The following is a 15,624-nucleotide window of genomic DNA, read 5'->3' on the forward strand; positions in this document are numbered from 1 at the left end:
TTTGAAAGTTGCCTACCGTTTCATAGTCCATATATAATGACACCAGGGTACATAATATAGAAAGCTCAAATTAATCAGACCAAATAATGAGGTAACATACTTTAACCATTTACCACTTAGATACGTATTTTGACGCATGTGTACTCCCTTAGAAAGTTTTATTTAATTAAGGCCTTTCTTACTAGACTTAGTAGATTCAAGTTTTAAAAGCTTCATATCTCACCCTTAGATACTGATGAGCAGCAAACAGCATATAGCAATTTTTACTTCTCTTCCAAGTGGGAAAGGGTTAAAATGACTGGGCAGTTTTAAATATACTCATGCAATTTGAAAATGGGTCTTCTGCTCTATGCGACTAGCATGTGCAATCCCCCAAGTCTGGCCACGGGCTGTGCTGTCCACTTTAGTCAGGCAAGGTGTAGATGTCTCATGTGGACAGTGAAGCCAGACTGCGGGGATATGCAGGCTGGGCTATTGCTACTCAGGCCGCATATGGCAAAATATCCATTTTAGCATGACATGCGTCTTTTTAGATCAGTCTGTCAAAGGTCAGGATTATCATTCTATGAGCATAAATATTGTGTAAGATTATCTGCCAATATTTAGCGATGAACTCACAATTGGTCCAAGAACAATTTAGTAGACTGAGAAAACAATACAAACACAAGTATGCAGTTTTATTAGTGGGTGCAAACAGCACTAAATGACAAACATATATAATTGAAACACAAATGTGAACCTTTCAAAGAATTACCAGTAAAATCATGTTCATATACATTTGCTTGATTTAGGTTGGTTATTTCCAACAAAAACTTGGTTGCACAAAAACTTACATACGGACAACAATCATTAAGAGGGAGCGCATTGCAGTCTGTCTGATAGCAACAAACCTGCTTAGACTAAACAAGACATGAACAAGAGCTGCACCAGGACAGCAGGCTTGTGCCTTGATTGTGTTGTTTGTTTTCTGTCAGTCACCTACTGCAATGACCACAAGACATATTTGATTGCTATCACTTGTAACATTTGCATATATTTGTATGGCTGTTTTATGTATATTTCTTGAAACATTAAAGTGAAAGAAGCTAGAGGTATTGTTGTGTATATACTTCAAATAAATATAAATAGAATGTTCGTCTAACTGTACACTAACAGAAATACCATAAATTATATTACAATAAGCCATTATGTAAAAAAAAATAAGTTATAACTATTAAGCTTTCCTTAGAAAAAATCAGGCTACATAGCATAATAAAAAAACACATATATTGTCAAGGACACCAACAAAACAGTTAACAAGAACATTTGCTACAATATGCAATTCATATTTACAAAGCAATTGTGTACATGACATGACACAATAGGTATTCTGAATATATAACATTAAAGCAAATATGATAAGAATTAACTTAAATATTTGAAATACAAATAATTAGACATTTTTAATTCTCAGAAACTAACAATAATTTTTCCTACTTACTGGTGTACTTTTTTCTACATGCTGTGTAGGCTAAACACAAGTTATACTACAAGTGCATATAAGAAAATCATTGTCGATCTTTTTGACAAAAGGATAATTAACAAATGTTGATGATCAAACTGAAATGTAAATTAACAAATTCAGAAACATCAAAACAGTACAATACCTACATTGAAACAATCATACAACACATTCTGAATGAACTTAAATTGGCACTAGAAGTTTGGTTTCAAAATCTAGCAGGGTAGAAACATATATACATGCAAATACCAGACTTAAAAGCAATGTAACACTGAGATTAACATACCAATGCACTTCATGTGTCATTAAGACGTTCTTTTTAAACCTCAAGCTCTATAAAGACAGGCATTCCAATACAATACAAGGGACAAAATTGTCACAAAACCAGGTTTTCATTGTGAAAAAAAAATCTGATAAAGGGAGAAAACTCAAACTGAACTTTTGAAATGACCAAAAAAAATTAACCCCCTTTGTAAGTGTTTTTTTTTTTAAATCTATTTTTAGTCGTGGCGACCTTGACATTGGAGATATTGACGTGATTCTTTCGTGGGACACACCGTCCCATGATGGTGGACAAATGTGCCAAATGATTTTAAAATCTCACAATGAATGACATAGTTATGGCCAGGACAAGCTCATTTATGGCCATTTTTGACCTTTGAACTCAAAGTGTGACCTTGACCTTGGAGATATCGACGTAATTATTTCGCGCGACACACCGTCCAATGATGGTGAACAAATGTGCCAAATGATTTTAAAATCTGACGATGAACGGCATAGTTATGGCTCGGACAAGCTCATTTATGGCCATTTTTGACCTTTGAACTCAAAGTGTGACCTTGACCTTGGAGATATCGACGTAATTATTTCGCGCGACACACCGTCCAATGATGGTGAACAAATGTGCCAAATGATTTTAAAATCTGACAATGAACGACATAGTTATGGCCCGGACAAGCTTATTCCGCCAGCCAGCCCGTCAGCCAGCCAGCCAGCCCGCCCGCATTTGCCAATCTAATAACCAGTTTTTTCCTTCGGAAAACCTGGTTAAAAATGTTGCAAAAAATGCATTAAACTACATGTAGGAGAACAGTAGGAAATACTAGAAGTTTTAGGACAAAAACTAGGAGGTATAAAGAAAAGCATGTGTTTCATAGCAGCACAATTTTTAAATCCATCACCATACAGTTAGGTGTTTAAACATTGCAGGAGCTTAGTAAAACCAAAGAAATAACCAATTATAAAGAACTGGTCAATTTTATATACATTCTTTAACGGCAATCTGCTGTAACCTATGTCCACTACATTGCCTATAACACTAAATCTCAGAAACAACAACATAACCTGTTCAAACAAGGCTATTGTCAAGCAATAGTGTCCCGTACCAGCACCACCATTGTCAGAAATTCCACCACATTCAGAATATATTTTTTTGGTTGCCATAGCAACCACAATTTTTGACATAGGAACAAAATGAAATGACGTGCATAATGTCCATATTGCTATCTATCCATGTTGCAAGTTTCATGAAAAAATATTTAGAATTTTAAAAGTTATCGCAGGATCCAGAAAACCGCCATTTTCAGCAGTATTTCTAGTCTATTTGTTGCCATAGCAACAAGAATTTTTGATGTAGGAACAAAATGAAATGACGTGCACAATGTCCATATTGCCATCTATCGATGTTTCAAGTTTCATGAAAAAATATAAAGAACTTTGAAAGTTATCGCAGGATCCAGAAAACCGCCATTTTCAGCAGTATTTCTAGTCTATTTGTTGCCATAGCAACCAGAATTTTTGATGTAGGAACAAAATGAAATGACGTGCACAATGTCCATATTGCCATCTATCGATGTTTCAAGTTTCATGAAAAAATATAAAGAACTTTGAAAGTTATCGCAGGATCCAGAAAAGTGTGACGGACGGACTGACAGACGGAGCGTAAACCACAAGTCCCCTCTGGTGAAACCGGTAGGGGACAATAAAATATCAGCCACTTATCAGTCTGGTCTGAAGCTTTGATGCCCATGAACAGCATAAAACTAAGCCTTGTTGTGGAAAACTGGACACATGAATGTGCATAGTGTCATTCTAGATTAGCCTGGGAAGTTCACACAGGCTAATCAGGAATAACACTAACGGCTTCTAAGCAAAACTATAATTTAGGCAGAAAGTTTTGTCCCAGAGATGCCTGTACATTTATCACATACAATAAGCCCAGTTTTAAGACTGATTTTTAGCATTGCACGGTTAATTATTTAATCATCTACACGTCCCCTCTCAAGAGGGAGCACAATCCCCGGGCACATCTTCAGGGGCCTGGGTGGCGCTAGGTTCTTGCCTTGACTGCGCGCGCCCCCTGGTCATGTGGGGGGACTTGGTACGGCTCAGCGGGGACTTGGTGCGGCTCAAGGCTCTAGGGGGCCCGCTCAGCGAGATGCTGGGGCCGCAGTCCACAGCCAGGGGCTTCTTCACAGGGCTGTTCGTGATGGTGCTCAATGCGCTTGCCTTCTGAAAACATGTAGGGAAAATTGTTGGAATTAAGATGTTTTGATAGAATTACATTTCAAGACTGATAAAACGATGGTGAACATGAATCATTATTGGTATAAGTGAAGTCTTAGTTGTAATTAACTTAATTGCTATTCTTAAACTCAAACCATCTGAACAGTAAGTAGGTTGGGTTTTTTTGCACAATAAATCGTCTTAAATGGGTACTGGTAATTAATAGTACAAAATAATAATGTGTTTGAAAATCCTTACTTGCCTTAACAAAATCTGTATTCGCTTACATAACATGATTTTTTGCAAAGAAAATCAAAATGACATGCTTGTACAAACATTTCTTTAAATGGTGCTTTTCATTTGCATTTAAAACTATTATTACCTCAAAATACTCGTACTAAATATCATCTCGTACAAAAGACAGAATACCTCATCAAGCAATTGAAGACAATGTTTTGACAAAATAGTGATTTTTCATAATATATTTCTTTAACTTCACAATGGACAGAAAGGGCCATTAGCTAATAAAGGTCTATCGAAGGCATTAATTAAGGGAAAACCAAGGTCTTACTACCTTCTTTGGTGAGACGCAAACATCCTCTTTTTTCCCAAGTGACTTTCCTGGCTCTTCCATCCTAGGCAAGTTGTCCGCAGAGGACAGCGAAGTGAGGTCAACAGATTTCACTACAGAGGTGTCCAGTTTTTTCACTGCTGGTTTACTGGGATCAGCGCAGGGGCCAGGATTGAACGCCGACCCCGTGCTGGTGGTGGTTCGAATGGATCTTAGCCCTTTCACCCGCCCTGCCTGGTTGGAATTGACGGCAACCCTAGCTGGTCCGCCACTAGCTCCAGGGCCAATGTCAGCCACCCTAGAGTCCAAAGTCCTACCCATCCCTCGAGATTCATTCAATATGCTTTCCTTTGTTAGGGTGGAATTAATAGTCTTGCTCAAATTTCGGGATTCATTCATGCTTTTCTCAGACACATCACCGAGTATGCTTGCCTTTGCTGTGGATAGCATTCCGGTAGCGTTCAATGTCTTGCTCAAATTTTGAGATTCAGTCATGCTTTTCACATACATATCACTCAAGTTAGTAGTGGAAAGCATTCCAGTAGAGTTCAAAGTCTTGCTCAAATATCCCAACTCATTCATGCTTTTTACGGATGCTTCACCTAATAAGCTTTCTTTAATTAAGGAAGGCTTTGAAGTCTGCTTAGCCATGGTAGCAGCAATAGTTTCTGCTTTAAACGGAGCAGATACACTGGTGTCCGACTTCATCTCGGGTGTTGTAACAGCACCTGCTCCTTTAGATCTAGACAAACTTCTGGGGCTCTTTCGTTTTGGCGTCGTCTCCGCTTCAACCAGCTTTGTGATAACACTTTGTACTCCTGAAGTAATTTAAATTTTAAGCATATATTTAATGCCTGTGAGTAAAGCATTGTCGTAGATTAGACTGTGCAGTCCAAACAGGCTTATTAGGATCGGCACTTTCTGCCTTTATTGTATTTTACGGAAGTCTAAGGAAGTCTTCTCTGAGTGTAAATCCAGAAAGACGAAAAATGTGTCCCTGATTAGCCTGTGCAGACACGACATTATATATATATATATATATATATATATATATATTATATATGTGGTGAAATCAAATGTCCGAGTTGCCCGAGTCGTACATTTGCTTGTCTGGGCAACATAATTTTTTCAATTAAGTTGTCTGTGGACAACCAGTCAAGTCAAATACAAAAAAATACATTATATTAAAGCCGTAGTTACATTTTACAAAACCGGATGTTGACACGCGATAACATTGTCAGTGCTATTTACGGAGCAATCAAGCTAAAATATGGACACTCCTGCGCAGTGATCTCTCTTATTCTATAAGAGACTGGGAGCATGCCGCATTTTCAACATTCGGCCTGACAGTTAGACAGTGTACAGACTTGTTTCTTTAGTTTCACAATCAGACGGAAATATAAGTATCGAACTAAGATAATCAAAACACGGTCTTCTTTGTTATTTGATAATAATTACAGACGGCTTTAACGGTAAAGATTGAACTGATGAGGTCCACATATTGGACTAGTTTAATTTGTTAAGATTGCGATGAACTTATGTGTAACACATGTTTTAATAACACTAGTTTTGCAAGATTAAAAGTTTGAGAAACTCAGAAAGTCTTTATATTGTTTATAACATACTGCTATAATGAATGTAGCATGGAAATACAACTATAACAAAAGCAAGCAAATTATACTCATTTTGATTTATTCCACATTATTTTACTATAATCAATAAATGTGTTTATAATTTATATAAACATTAACGGACAAGTGTAGTTCAGCAACGGACAAGTTAAATATCCTAAATGGTTGTCCGTGGACAAGTATAGTTTTTTTAAATTTCACCACCCCTGTATACATATATCAGTATCGTAATCATCATTATGACCCTCACCAGCTTCATCATTATGACCTTCATCATATCATGATAATTATGATCTTCATCATCACTATCATTATGATCTTCATCATCACCATCATTATGACCCTCACCAGCTTCATCATTATGACCTTCATCATATCATGATAATTATGATCTTTATCATCACTATCATTAAGATCTTCATCATCACCATCATTATGGCCCTCATCATCACCATCATTATTTCCCTCATCATCATCATCATTATGACCCTCATCACCATCATCATGACCATCATCATGACCCTCATCATTATGACCCTCATCATCATCATCATTATGATCTTCATCACCATCATTATGACCCTCATCATTATGATCTTCATCACCATCATTATGACCCTCATCATCATCATCATTATGACCCTTATCACCATCATCATTATGACCCTCATCATCATCATCATTATGACCCTCATCATCATCATCATTATGACCCTCATCACCATCATCATTATGACCCTCATCATCATCATTATGTCCCTCATCATCATTATGACCCTCATCACCATCATCATTATGACCCTCATCATCACCATCATTATGACCCTCATCACCATCATCATTATGACCCTCATCACCATCATGACCATCATCATCATCATTATGACCCTCATCACAATCATCATTATGACCTTCATCACCATCATCATTATGACCCTCATCACCATCATTATGACCATCATCATCATCATTATGACCCTCATCATCATCATTATGACCCTCCTCATCATCATCATTATGACCCTCATCATCACCATCATTATGACCCTCATCACCATCATCATTATGACCCTCATCATGGTCATCATCATTATGATCTTCATCACCATCATCATTATGACCCTCATCATCATCATTATGACCCTCATCACCATCACTATGACCCTCATCACCATCATTATTATGACCCTCATCATCATCATCATTATGATCTTCATCACCATCATTATGACCCTCATCACCATCATCATTATGACCCTCATCATCATCATCATTATGACCCTCATCATCATCATCATTATGATCTTCATCACCATCATTGTGACCCTCATCACCATCATCATTATGTCCCTCATCATCATCATCATTATGACCCTCATCATCATCACCATCATTATGACCCTCATCATCACCATCATTATGACCCTCATCATCATCATTATGACCCTCATCATCATCATCATTATGACCCTCATCAACATCATCATTATGAATCTCATCATCATCATTATGACCCTCATCATCATCACCATCATTATGAACCTCATCATCACCATCATTATGACCCTCATCACCATCATTATTATGACCCTCATCATCATCATTATGACCCTCATCATCACCATCATCATTATGACCCTCATCATCACCATCATTATGACCCTCCTCATCATTATGACCCTCCTCATCATCATAATGACCCTCATCATCATCATCATTATGACCCTCATCACCATCATCATTATGACCCTCATCATCACCATCATTATGACCCTCATCATCATCATCATCATTATGACCCTCATCACCATCATTATGACCCTCATCACCATCATCATTATGACCCTCATCATCACCATCATTATGACCCTCATCATCATCATTATGACCCTCATCATCATCATCATTATGACCCTCATCAACATTATGACCCTCATCACCATCATCATCATCATCATCAACAACAACAACTGTCTTCTCTATAAAAGAACTTCATCAAAATATGCCTAAGTGTACCAGAATGTTAAGATTTGATAAACTATGATATTTTTTTCGTTTGTTCCACAATATGAACAAGAGTCCCAACAGTTTACAAAAACACCCACTTCAAAGTCTGGCTCACATTGATCTGTGAAGGATGCATTCATTTGTTGTTCAAATGATGGTACATAAAATAATGGATACAAAAAGACAAGCCATGAAACCTGATCTCCCACATATTTCATTTAAATTACATCCTGCCTTCAGTTATGCTTTACAGCCAAATGGCATGCAGTATTACGTTGCAGGATCACGTGACTTTGTGGGGTTCCCTATTAAATGTTGATGGATGTAAACACACTAGTAATGGGTGCTTTTTTTTCCAAATAACAAAAAAAAAATGTTTTCTTAAGAATTTCAACTAGTGCATAAAAGACAGATTTTCATGCTGCCTATATCAATGTAAAAAAAATAAAATTACTTTATTTAATAAGTAGAGCTGCAGCGATTCATCAACAGCTCGATTCGATTTCGATTTCAGACAATACGATACCGATTTTTTCGATTCGATTCATCTTCAAACCTAGTTTTATCATATATTTACTCTTCTGCCTGAAAATAAACATTTCTGTTCAAAAGTGTCGCATACCTAGATATCTTGGGCATTTGTCAAAATGTGTGTTTGTTTCATAAAGTTTGGTTGGTTCAACAGTGTTTTAAAAACTGTTGAAAGTGTGTTACATTAACATTTGTAAGAAATATTTTGCAAGTAACTGCCAATTGTCTTTCAAACTATGTCAATATTTCAATAAAACACATAAACAAGAGGGCCAAGATGGCCCTAGTTCGCTCACCTGAGAGGAGTCGGTTCATTCAATCTTAACCAAATGTCAAACTTTACCTAGATATTGTCCAGACAAACATCCTGGTCAAGTTTCATCATTATTTCATCTGCGAGTCATGATCAATGTACCTATGAAGTTTCATGATCCTAGGTGTAAGCATTCTTGAGTTATCATCCGGAAACCATTTTTCTAAGTTGAGTCACCGTGACCTTGACAGCCATTGTGTGAATGCGTTTTTTGGCACTGTGACCTTTGACCTAGTGACCTGATAATCAATAGGGGTCATCTGCAAGTCATGATCAATATACCTATGAAGTTTCATGAACCTAGGCATAAGCGTTCTTGAGTTATCATCCAGAAACCATTTTACTATTTCAGGTCACCGTGACCTTGACCTTTGACCTGAAAATCAATAAGGGTAATCTGCGAGTCATGATCATTGTACCTATGAAGTTTCATGAACCTAGGCATAAGCGTTCTTGAGTTATCATCCAGAAACCATTTTACTATTTCAGGTCACCGTGACCTTGACCTTTGGCCTAGTGACCTGAAAATCAATAGGGGTCATCTGTGAGTCATGATCATTGTACCTATGAAGTTTCATGATCCTAGCCATAAGCGTTCTTGAGTTATCATCCAGAAACCATTTTACTATTTCAGGTCACCGTGACCTTGACCTTTGACCTAGCAATCAGGTGAGCTAAAAAGAATAGCAAATTAGGACTCAATTTTAATATAAAAACTTATGACTAGAAGATTGTGTTGAATACACAATAATATAAAATTAAATAAATAATCACAAGAACATCTGGAATCAGTGGAGTGATAGTACTATCACTATTAAACTTATATACAAAACCGCTACAAGCATGTCTACCATTTAGCCGTGACAGCATCATCTGTTACCTGTAGGACAAAGCACATTCTCTAATAAACTTAACAAATTCCCAACAGAAACAGAACTACTTTTCTGGCTGGCGACTTGAGTAGTTGCACTTGTGCTACCTCTTAGTATTGCTAAATCAACGTTATGTTTGCATCCGTGAAGCACAGTTTACACTTTGCTTTATCCGGAGGGCTAACATCCCGAAACCCAAAATACTGCCACACTTTTGATCTTAGCTTCTTAGGCGCATCTGACAATTTCCATTTGTCGGCCACAACTTGTTCAGCCATTTTGACGCTTTTTCCGAAAGTAGACCGTAACGCGCTTATTGATTGGATGACTAAAGTAATAAGCAGCCAATCGCGCGCGTCGTTATTACAGGTGAAGATAAAACCTACACCTTCCTGTATCAAATAGTCAGAATACAGCAGGCTTTACGTATCTATGTATATATATGTCTATATGTTAAAGAATCTAATCGAATTTGGTAGGTTTGGTATCGTAATCGAATCGACGGATTTCGAAATGATTTTCGATGCATTGGATCAAATCGTTGCAGCTCTATTAATAAGCCTGTGTTCTTATTCAAAATTCCTTGCTTACTGAACAGTTATACTTCACGCAATGTTAACTTTTGTCAGCGATTTTCAGATGTATGCAAGGATTTATTCTTATACCTTCCGATATCAGCACAAACTACAAGAAAAACTGTCTTTAATGCACTAAAGACTTTTGCAAATTTTAAATAACTTGGAGATATTTGAAAAAATAAAGTTCTTAATGGTGGGTTTACATTCTGTCAAGCCCGTGTGTAAACCCCTTTAAACTCTGTTGATTCTGCACCCTGAGTATACCCACCATGGTCAGATTTCCTAAGTCTCTTGGCTATTGGTTCACTGTTTTTTGTGGAGCTTGTTTCCATAGAAACCTCAGTTTTGGGCTCAGAGGACGACTCTGTCTCTGTACTATGACAATCAGCGGCTTTCGTGTTGGAGACGGTCTTCTGGAGGTCTAAAGTAACCAGATAGGGGATTAATCAGAGGAAACTAGAGCTTTGTCACAGACGTGACGAATACCCCCACATGCCGCGTTGACACAGAATATTTTGCATGTTGTCTTCACAAAAAACAGCGGACGCCATGCTCAATGTTGAAAACACACTAAGTGACCCCTTAAGCTAGTTTTTTACCCGGCATGGCCCATGTTTGAACTTGACCTACACATCATCTGGATACAATTTCTGACCAAGTGTGGTGAAGATCCAATGAAAACTACTTGAATTAGAGAGCAGACACCATGCTCAATGTGTAAAACATACTAAGTGACCGGTGACCTAGTTTTTGATCTGGCATGGCCCATGTTAAAACTTGGCCTTAAGATCATCTAGATAAAACTTCTGACCAAGTTTGGTGAAGATCAGATGAAAACTACTTGAATAAGAGAGCAGACACCATGCTGAATGTTAAAAAACCACACCAAGTGACCCCTTGACCTAGTTTTTGGTCCAGCATGGCCCATAATCAAACTTGGCGTGGAGATCATCTAGATACAACCTCTGACCAAGTTTGGTGAAGATATTGGATGAAAACTACTTGAATTAGAGAGCTGTCAACATGCTCAATGTTTAAAATGCAATTAATGACACCGTGACCTAGTATTTGACCTGCCATGACCAATGTTCGAACTTGACCTAGACATCTAGATACAACTTCTGACCAAGTTTGGTGAAGATCGGATAAAAAGTACTTGAATTAGAGAGCGGACACCATGCTCAATGTTTAAAACGCACTAAGTGACCCCATGACCTAGTTTTTGACCTGCCATGACCCATATTCAAACTCAACCTAGACATCATCTAGATACAACATCTGACCAAGCTTGATGAAGATTGGATGAAATCTACTTGAATTAGAGTCACTTAATACGAACCAACAGACCGACAGACAAGTTCACTCCTGTATACCCCTTAAACTTCGTTTGTGGGGGTATAATAAACAAGAGCACCGCATAACAGGTGCCACGCTCGGCTCGGAAAGCTTGTCAGAATTGTTTTATTTTTAGAGGTCACAGTGACCTTGACCTTTGAACTAGTGACCCAAAATGGGTGTGGCGTGTAGAACTCATCAAGGTGCATCTACATATGAAGTTTCAAAGTTGTAGGTGGAAGCACTTTGATTTTAGAGTGAATGCAGAGGTTTATGTTAAAGTTTTATATAAGAGGTCACAGTGACCTTGACCTTTGACCTAGTGACCCAAAAATGGGTGTGGCGTGAAAAACTCATCAAGGTGCATCTATATATGAAGTTTCAAAGTTGTAGGTGGAAGCACTTTGATTTTAGAGCCTATGTTAAAGTTTTATATAAGAGGTCACAGTGACCTTGACCTTTGACCTAGTGACCCAAAAATGGGTGTGGCGTGTAGAACTCATCAAGGTGCATCTACATATGCAGTTTCAAAGTTGTAGGTGGAAGTACTTTGATTTTAGAGCCAATGTTAAGGTTTTAGCACGACGCCTACGTCGGACGGCGATCTGGCTATGACAATACCTCAGGTTTTCTCCGAAAACAGCCGAGCTAATAAAATTGAGCCACATTCTGGTAAAATGGGGCTTAATGCATGTGCGTAAGTGTTGTCCCAGAACAGCGTGTGCAGTCCACACAGATTATCAGTGATGGCTCTTTTCATTTTTAAGGAATTTTTCTTTTCAAGGAAATCTCTTCTAAACAAAAATTCAGGCTAGATGGAAAATACTGTCCCTGTGCAATTGCATAGGATAACCTGGGACAACACTTCATGCACATGCATTATACCCCGTTTTCCAAAGTGCATCTAAATTTGTGTTCATGTTCTGATTTGATTACTAATTCAATCAGACCAATCTAAGTATTTCCTTCATTTACATTGACATTCATTATGTATTTTTTGGTAGAGAATGTAGAATAATACAAATATTTAGAAAAAATCTGCAAAGGACAATTTCTACTTCTTATAACAACATGCATAAGTTTGTGAACATGCCATCCACTGTTTTCAAACCATTTGAATCCATTTTAAACCTTCCATTACAATTTTTCTAGTGAATTTCTATTGACTGTAACTGTAATTATTTCAGAAAAGGTAGGTGTTTTATTAAACTTGTTTGTTGATCGATTTTTTGGCAAGTTTCTTTAAAGTTTAAAAATTAATATTATTGAAGAAATTAAAACTGTTCTTAACATTACCCTTAAAATTGTTTCTTGTCTTTAAACATGTCTAACTGTAATAAAATATTACTGAAGTTGAAAAGCATGAAAAAAAAACCAATTAAGGTCATTTGCAGAAACTTCATTGGCCATAAACAATGGACCCCATTGGACCCTATCACACAATTTTGTATTTTGTAAAGACAATTTGCAATGACTCTTAAGTGCCTGGTAAGAATTAACTTTTAATTTGACTGGCTTCCATTTTATTCAAGCTGTACCTCTGTGCTGGATGGATTCCACCAGGCGCGAGTATCTCTGGGTCAGGGCGTGGAACTTGTTGAGGTACGTGTCAGCCTCAGCCTGCGCCTGGACCAGTGCTCTCTGCAGCTCCTCTGTTTTCTCAGAGACCTGCAAGCAAATATCACTTCATTTTACATTTGAGATGAGGAGGGGGAAATGTCAAATGCCTACACAGGTTTTGCGGCCCAGCCAGAAATTTAATCAGTAATTATATCAGCACTCAACATTACCTCACAATCTACCTTGGATTCAGAGTGTGTGTGAGGGGGTGTGTAGGGGTAAGGATTTTTCGCCATTTTTAACTTTTAACGTTTCATTGCAGCCATCCTTTTTTTGAGTAAACAGTTGTGACCAGTACTGAGCGTGAATACATATGCAGAGATAGAAAATAAATGGCTCTAGAAATAATTTCATCACACGTAGAGAAACAATAAATAGAATGAGCCTGCCTCTGGGAAAACTATGTGCATAACGTTTTATCTCAGATTAGCCTGTGCAATACCCATAGGCTTATCTGGGACGACACTTTACCACTAGTCATAAAAGACTTTCTTTGAATTAAAAATTCTATACAAGTGGAAAAGTGTCGTCCCTAATTAGCTGTCGCAGACTGCACATGCTTATCTAAATTATGTTTCTTGCATTAACCCACTCAGAGACAAAGTGAAAATGGCTATGTGCAAATAGCATAAAACCAGAACAGCCTGCGAGTAACTTGCAGTCTGTTCAGGTTTAATGATGTTCAAATGCTGCTCACCAGTATCTAAGGGTTGGAAATGAAGCCTTTAAAACTAGGATAGGTCTTTCATTAAATTTAACTTTCTAAGGGACTTCAAATGCGTCAAAATACGTATCTAAGTGGTTAAGAGTTAAGCATGGTTTTTGAAGAGCCCGGCCCAAACATGTATTACAGAAAATATTTAAGGTTCATGAAAGAAGTACTAGCCTTGGTTTCAATGTTTGTGTTAATTGCCTTGATTTGCTCCAGGTATTTTGTGTTCGTTTTCTTCTCAGACAGCAATTGAGCTTGCAGCATGGAGAGGCGACTGTGCAGTTTTGTTATGGTCTGTAAACAGACAAACCAAAAGCAGCATTAAAGGCAATAAGTCTTAAACTTCCAAGCAAATAATAAAATATGAAGATATATTTTTGAAATTAACTAACATGTTTTAAATGTTACTTTGAACCACAATACATGGTCCAGAAAAGATTTAAATAGCAAGAAATACATATCAAACCAATCGCATACTAAACCATGATTTTAAAGATATCACAAACAATTATGTAGACACATACTTACACACATGCATTTTTTAAGGCATGTTCACTGATTATTTTTTTAAAACAAGAAACATGACAGGCAAACCAGAGGAATATTTTGTGATAATTTTATATTAGAGTCACTAGAACAGCGTTTCTATGGAAAAGGCCAATGACATCTATCTTCATGCTCACTTTTTATTCAATGCATCTATCAAAACTGATGTAATTGACCACATGTATACTTTATTGTTATTTTTAGAGACTTTGACCTTTATCCAACAAGCACAAATACAATCCAAAGCTAAGTGACAAGTCTCCATGCAATATTTCTGTCACAAGTTTCATCAATGAAGCTATTGACCACAATCCACCGTTTTTCTAGTTTTTGTAACAGAGACCTTGGCCTTAACCCAACTGGCCCAAAAGAGCTAAAAGAGCATTGAAACTGTTTGTCTGTTTTCAAGCAATTTTCAATATGTCTTGCTCTGTTTAATTAAAATGATACACCCACTTCAAAAATGCTTTCTGAAATTTATTTGTAGAAAAAAATTAATGACCATGACTTCACTTTGGTGTGGTCTAAACGCTGTATTTTTAATCTTATTTCCCAAAGATTCCATGAAACACATTACCAGCCCTTTATTATTTCTCGATTTTGATTTATGACAATCCATTAACAAAATGTCATTTGTCTAAGGAGTGTTCATCTGCTTGTTTGAATGAAATGGTGTGGGTTTTTTTAATCCAAGACAATTTTTTTAAGAATTGTCATCATGTCAAACAAGCACTTCTAACCCTTTCTGGCTCTGAAACAAAGTGAAAACGGATATATGTAACTCACAGTCATTATGCTGTTTGCTGCTCATAAGTATCTAACTAACTCTATCAAGAAAGGTCTTTATTTAACAAAAAAATCCAGGGGACTACACACCTATCAAAGTGTGCATCTGAGCAGAA

At 37.2% G+C, this 15,624-nt stretch overlaps 1 protein-coding gene across 1 annotated transcript in view; it reads right to left on the minus strand.

The window, feature by feature from the left end:
• Window positions 1–664: 664 nt before the first annotated feature.
• The window catches only part of LOC127862410 (centromere protein F-like), an 80,494-nt gene continuing 65,534 nt past the window's right edge, over window positions 665–15,624 (minus strand). The window contains exons 8-12 of the mRNA XM_052401506.1: window positions 14,351–14,470; window positions 13,383–13,512; window positions 10,778–10,930; window positions 4,581–5,395; window positions 665–4,012 (exon numbers count right to left, since the gene is read on the minus strand). Coding sequence (XP_052257466.1) covers window positions 3,782–4,012; window positions 4,581–5,395; window positions 10,778–10,930; window positions 13,383–13,512; window positions 14,351–14,470 — 1,449 coding nt within the window. The 3' untranslated portion in view covers window positions 665–3,781. The remainder of the gene's footprint in view (window positions 4,013–4,580; window positions 5,396–10,777; window positions 10,931–13,382; window positions 13,513–14,350; window positions 14,471–15,624) is intronic.

The sequence above is a fragment of the Dreissena polymorpha genome, chromosome 16 (genome assembly GCF_020536995.1).
Source record: "Dreissena polymorpha isolate Duluth1 chromosome 16, UMN_Dpol_1.0, whole genome shotgun sequence".
Classification (NCBI taxonomy): domain Eukaryota; kingdom Metazoa; phylum Mollusca; class Bivalvia; order Myida; family Dreissenidae; genus Dreissena; species Dreissena polymorpha.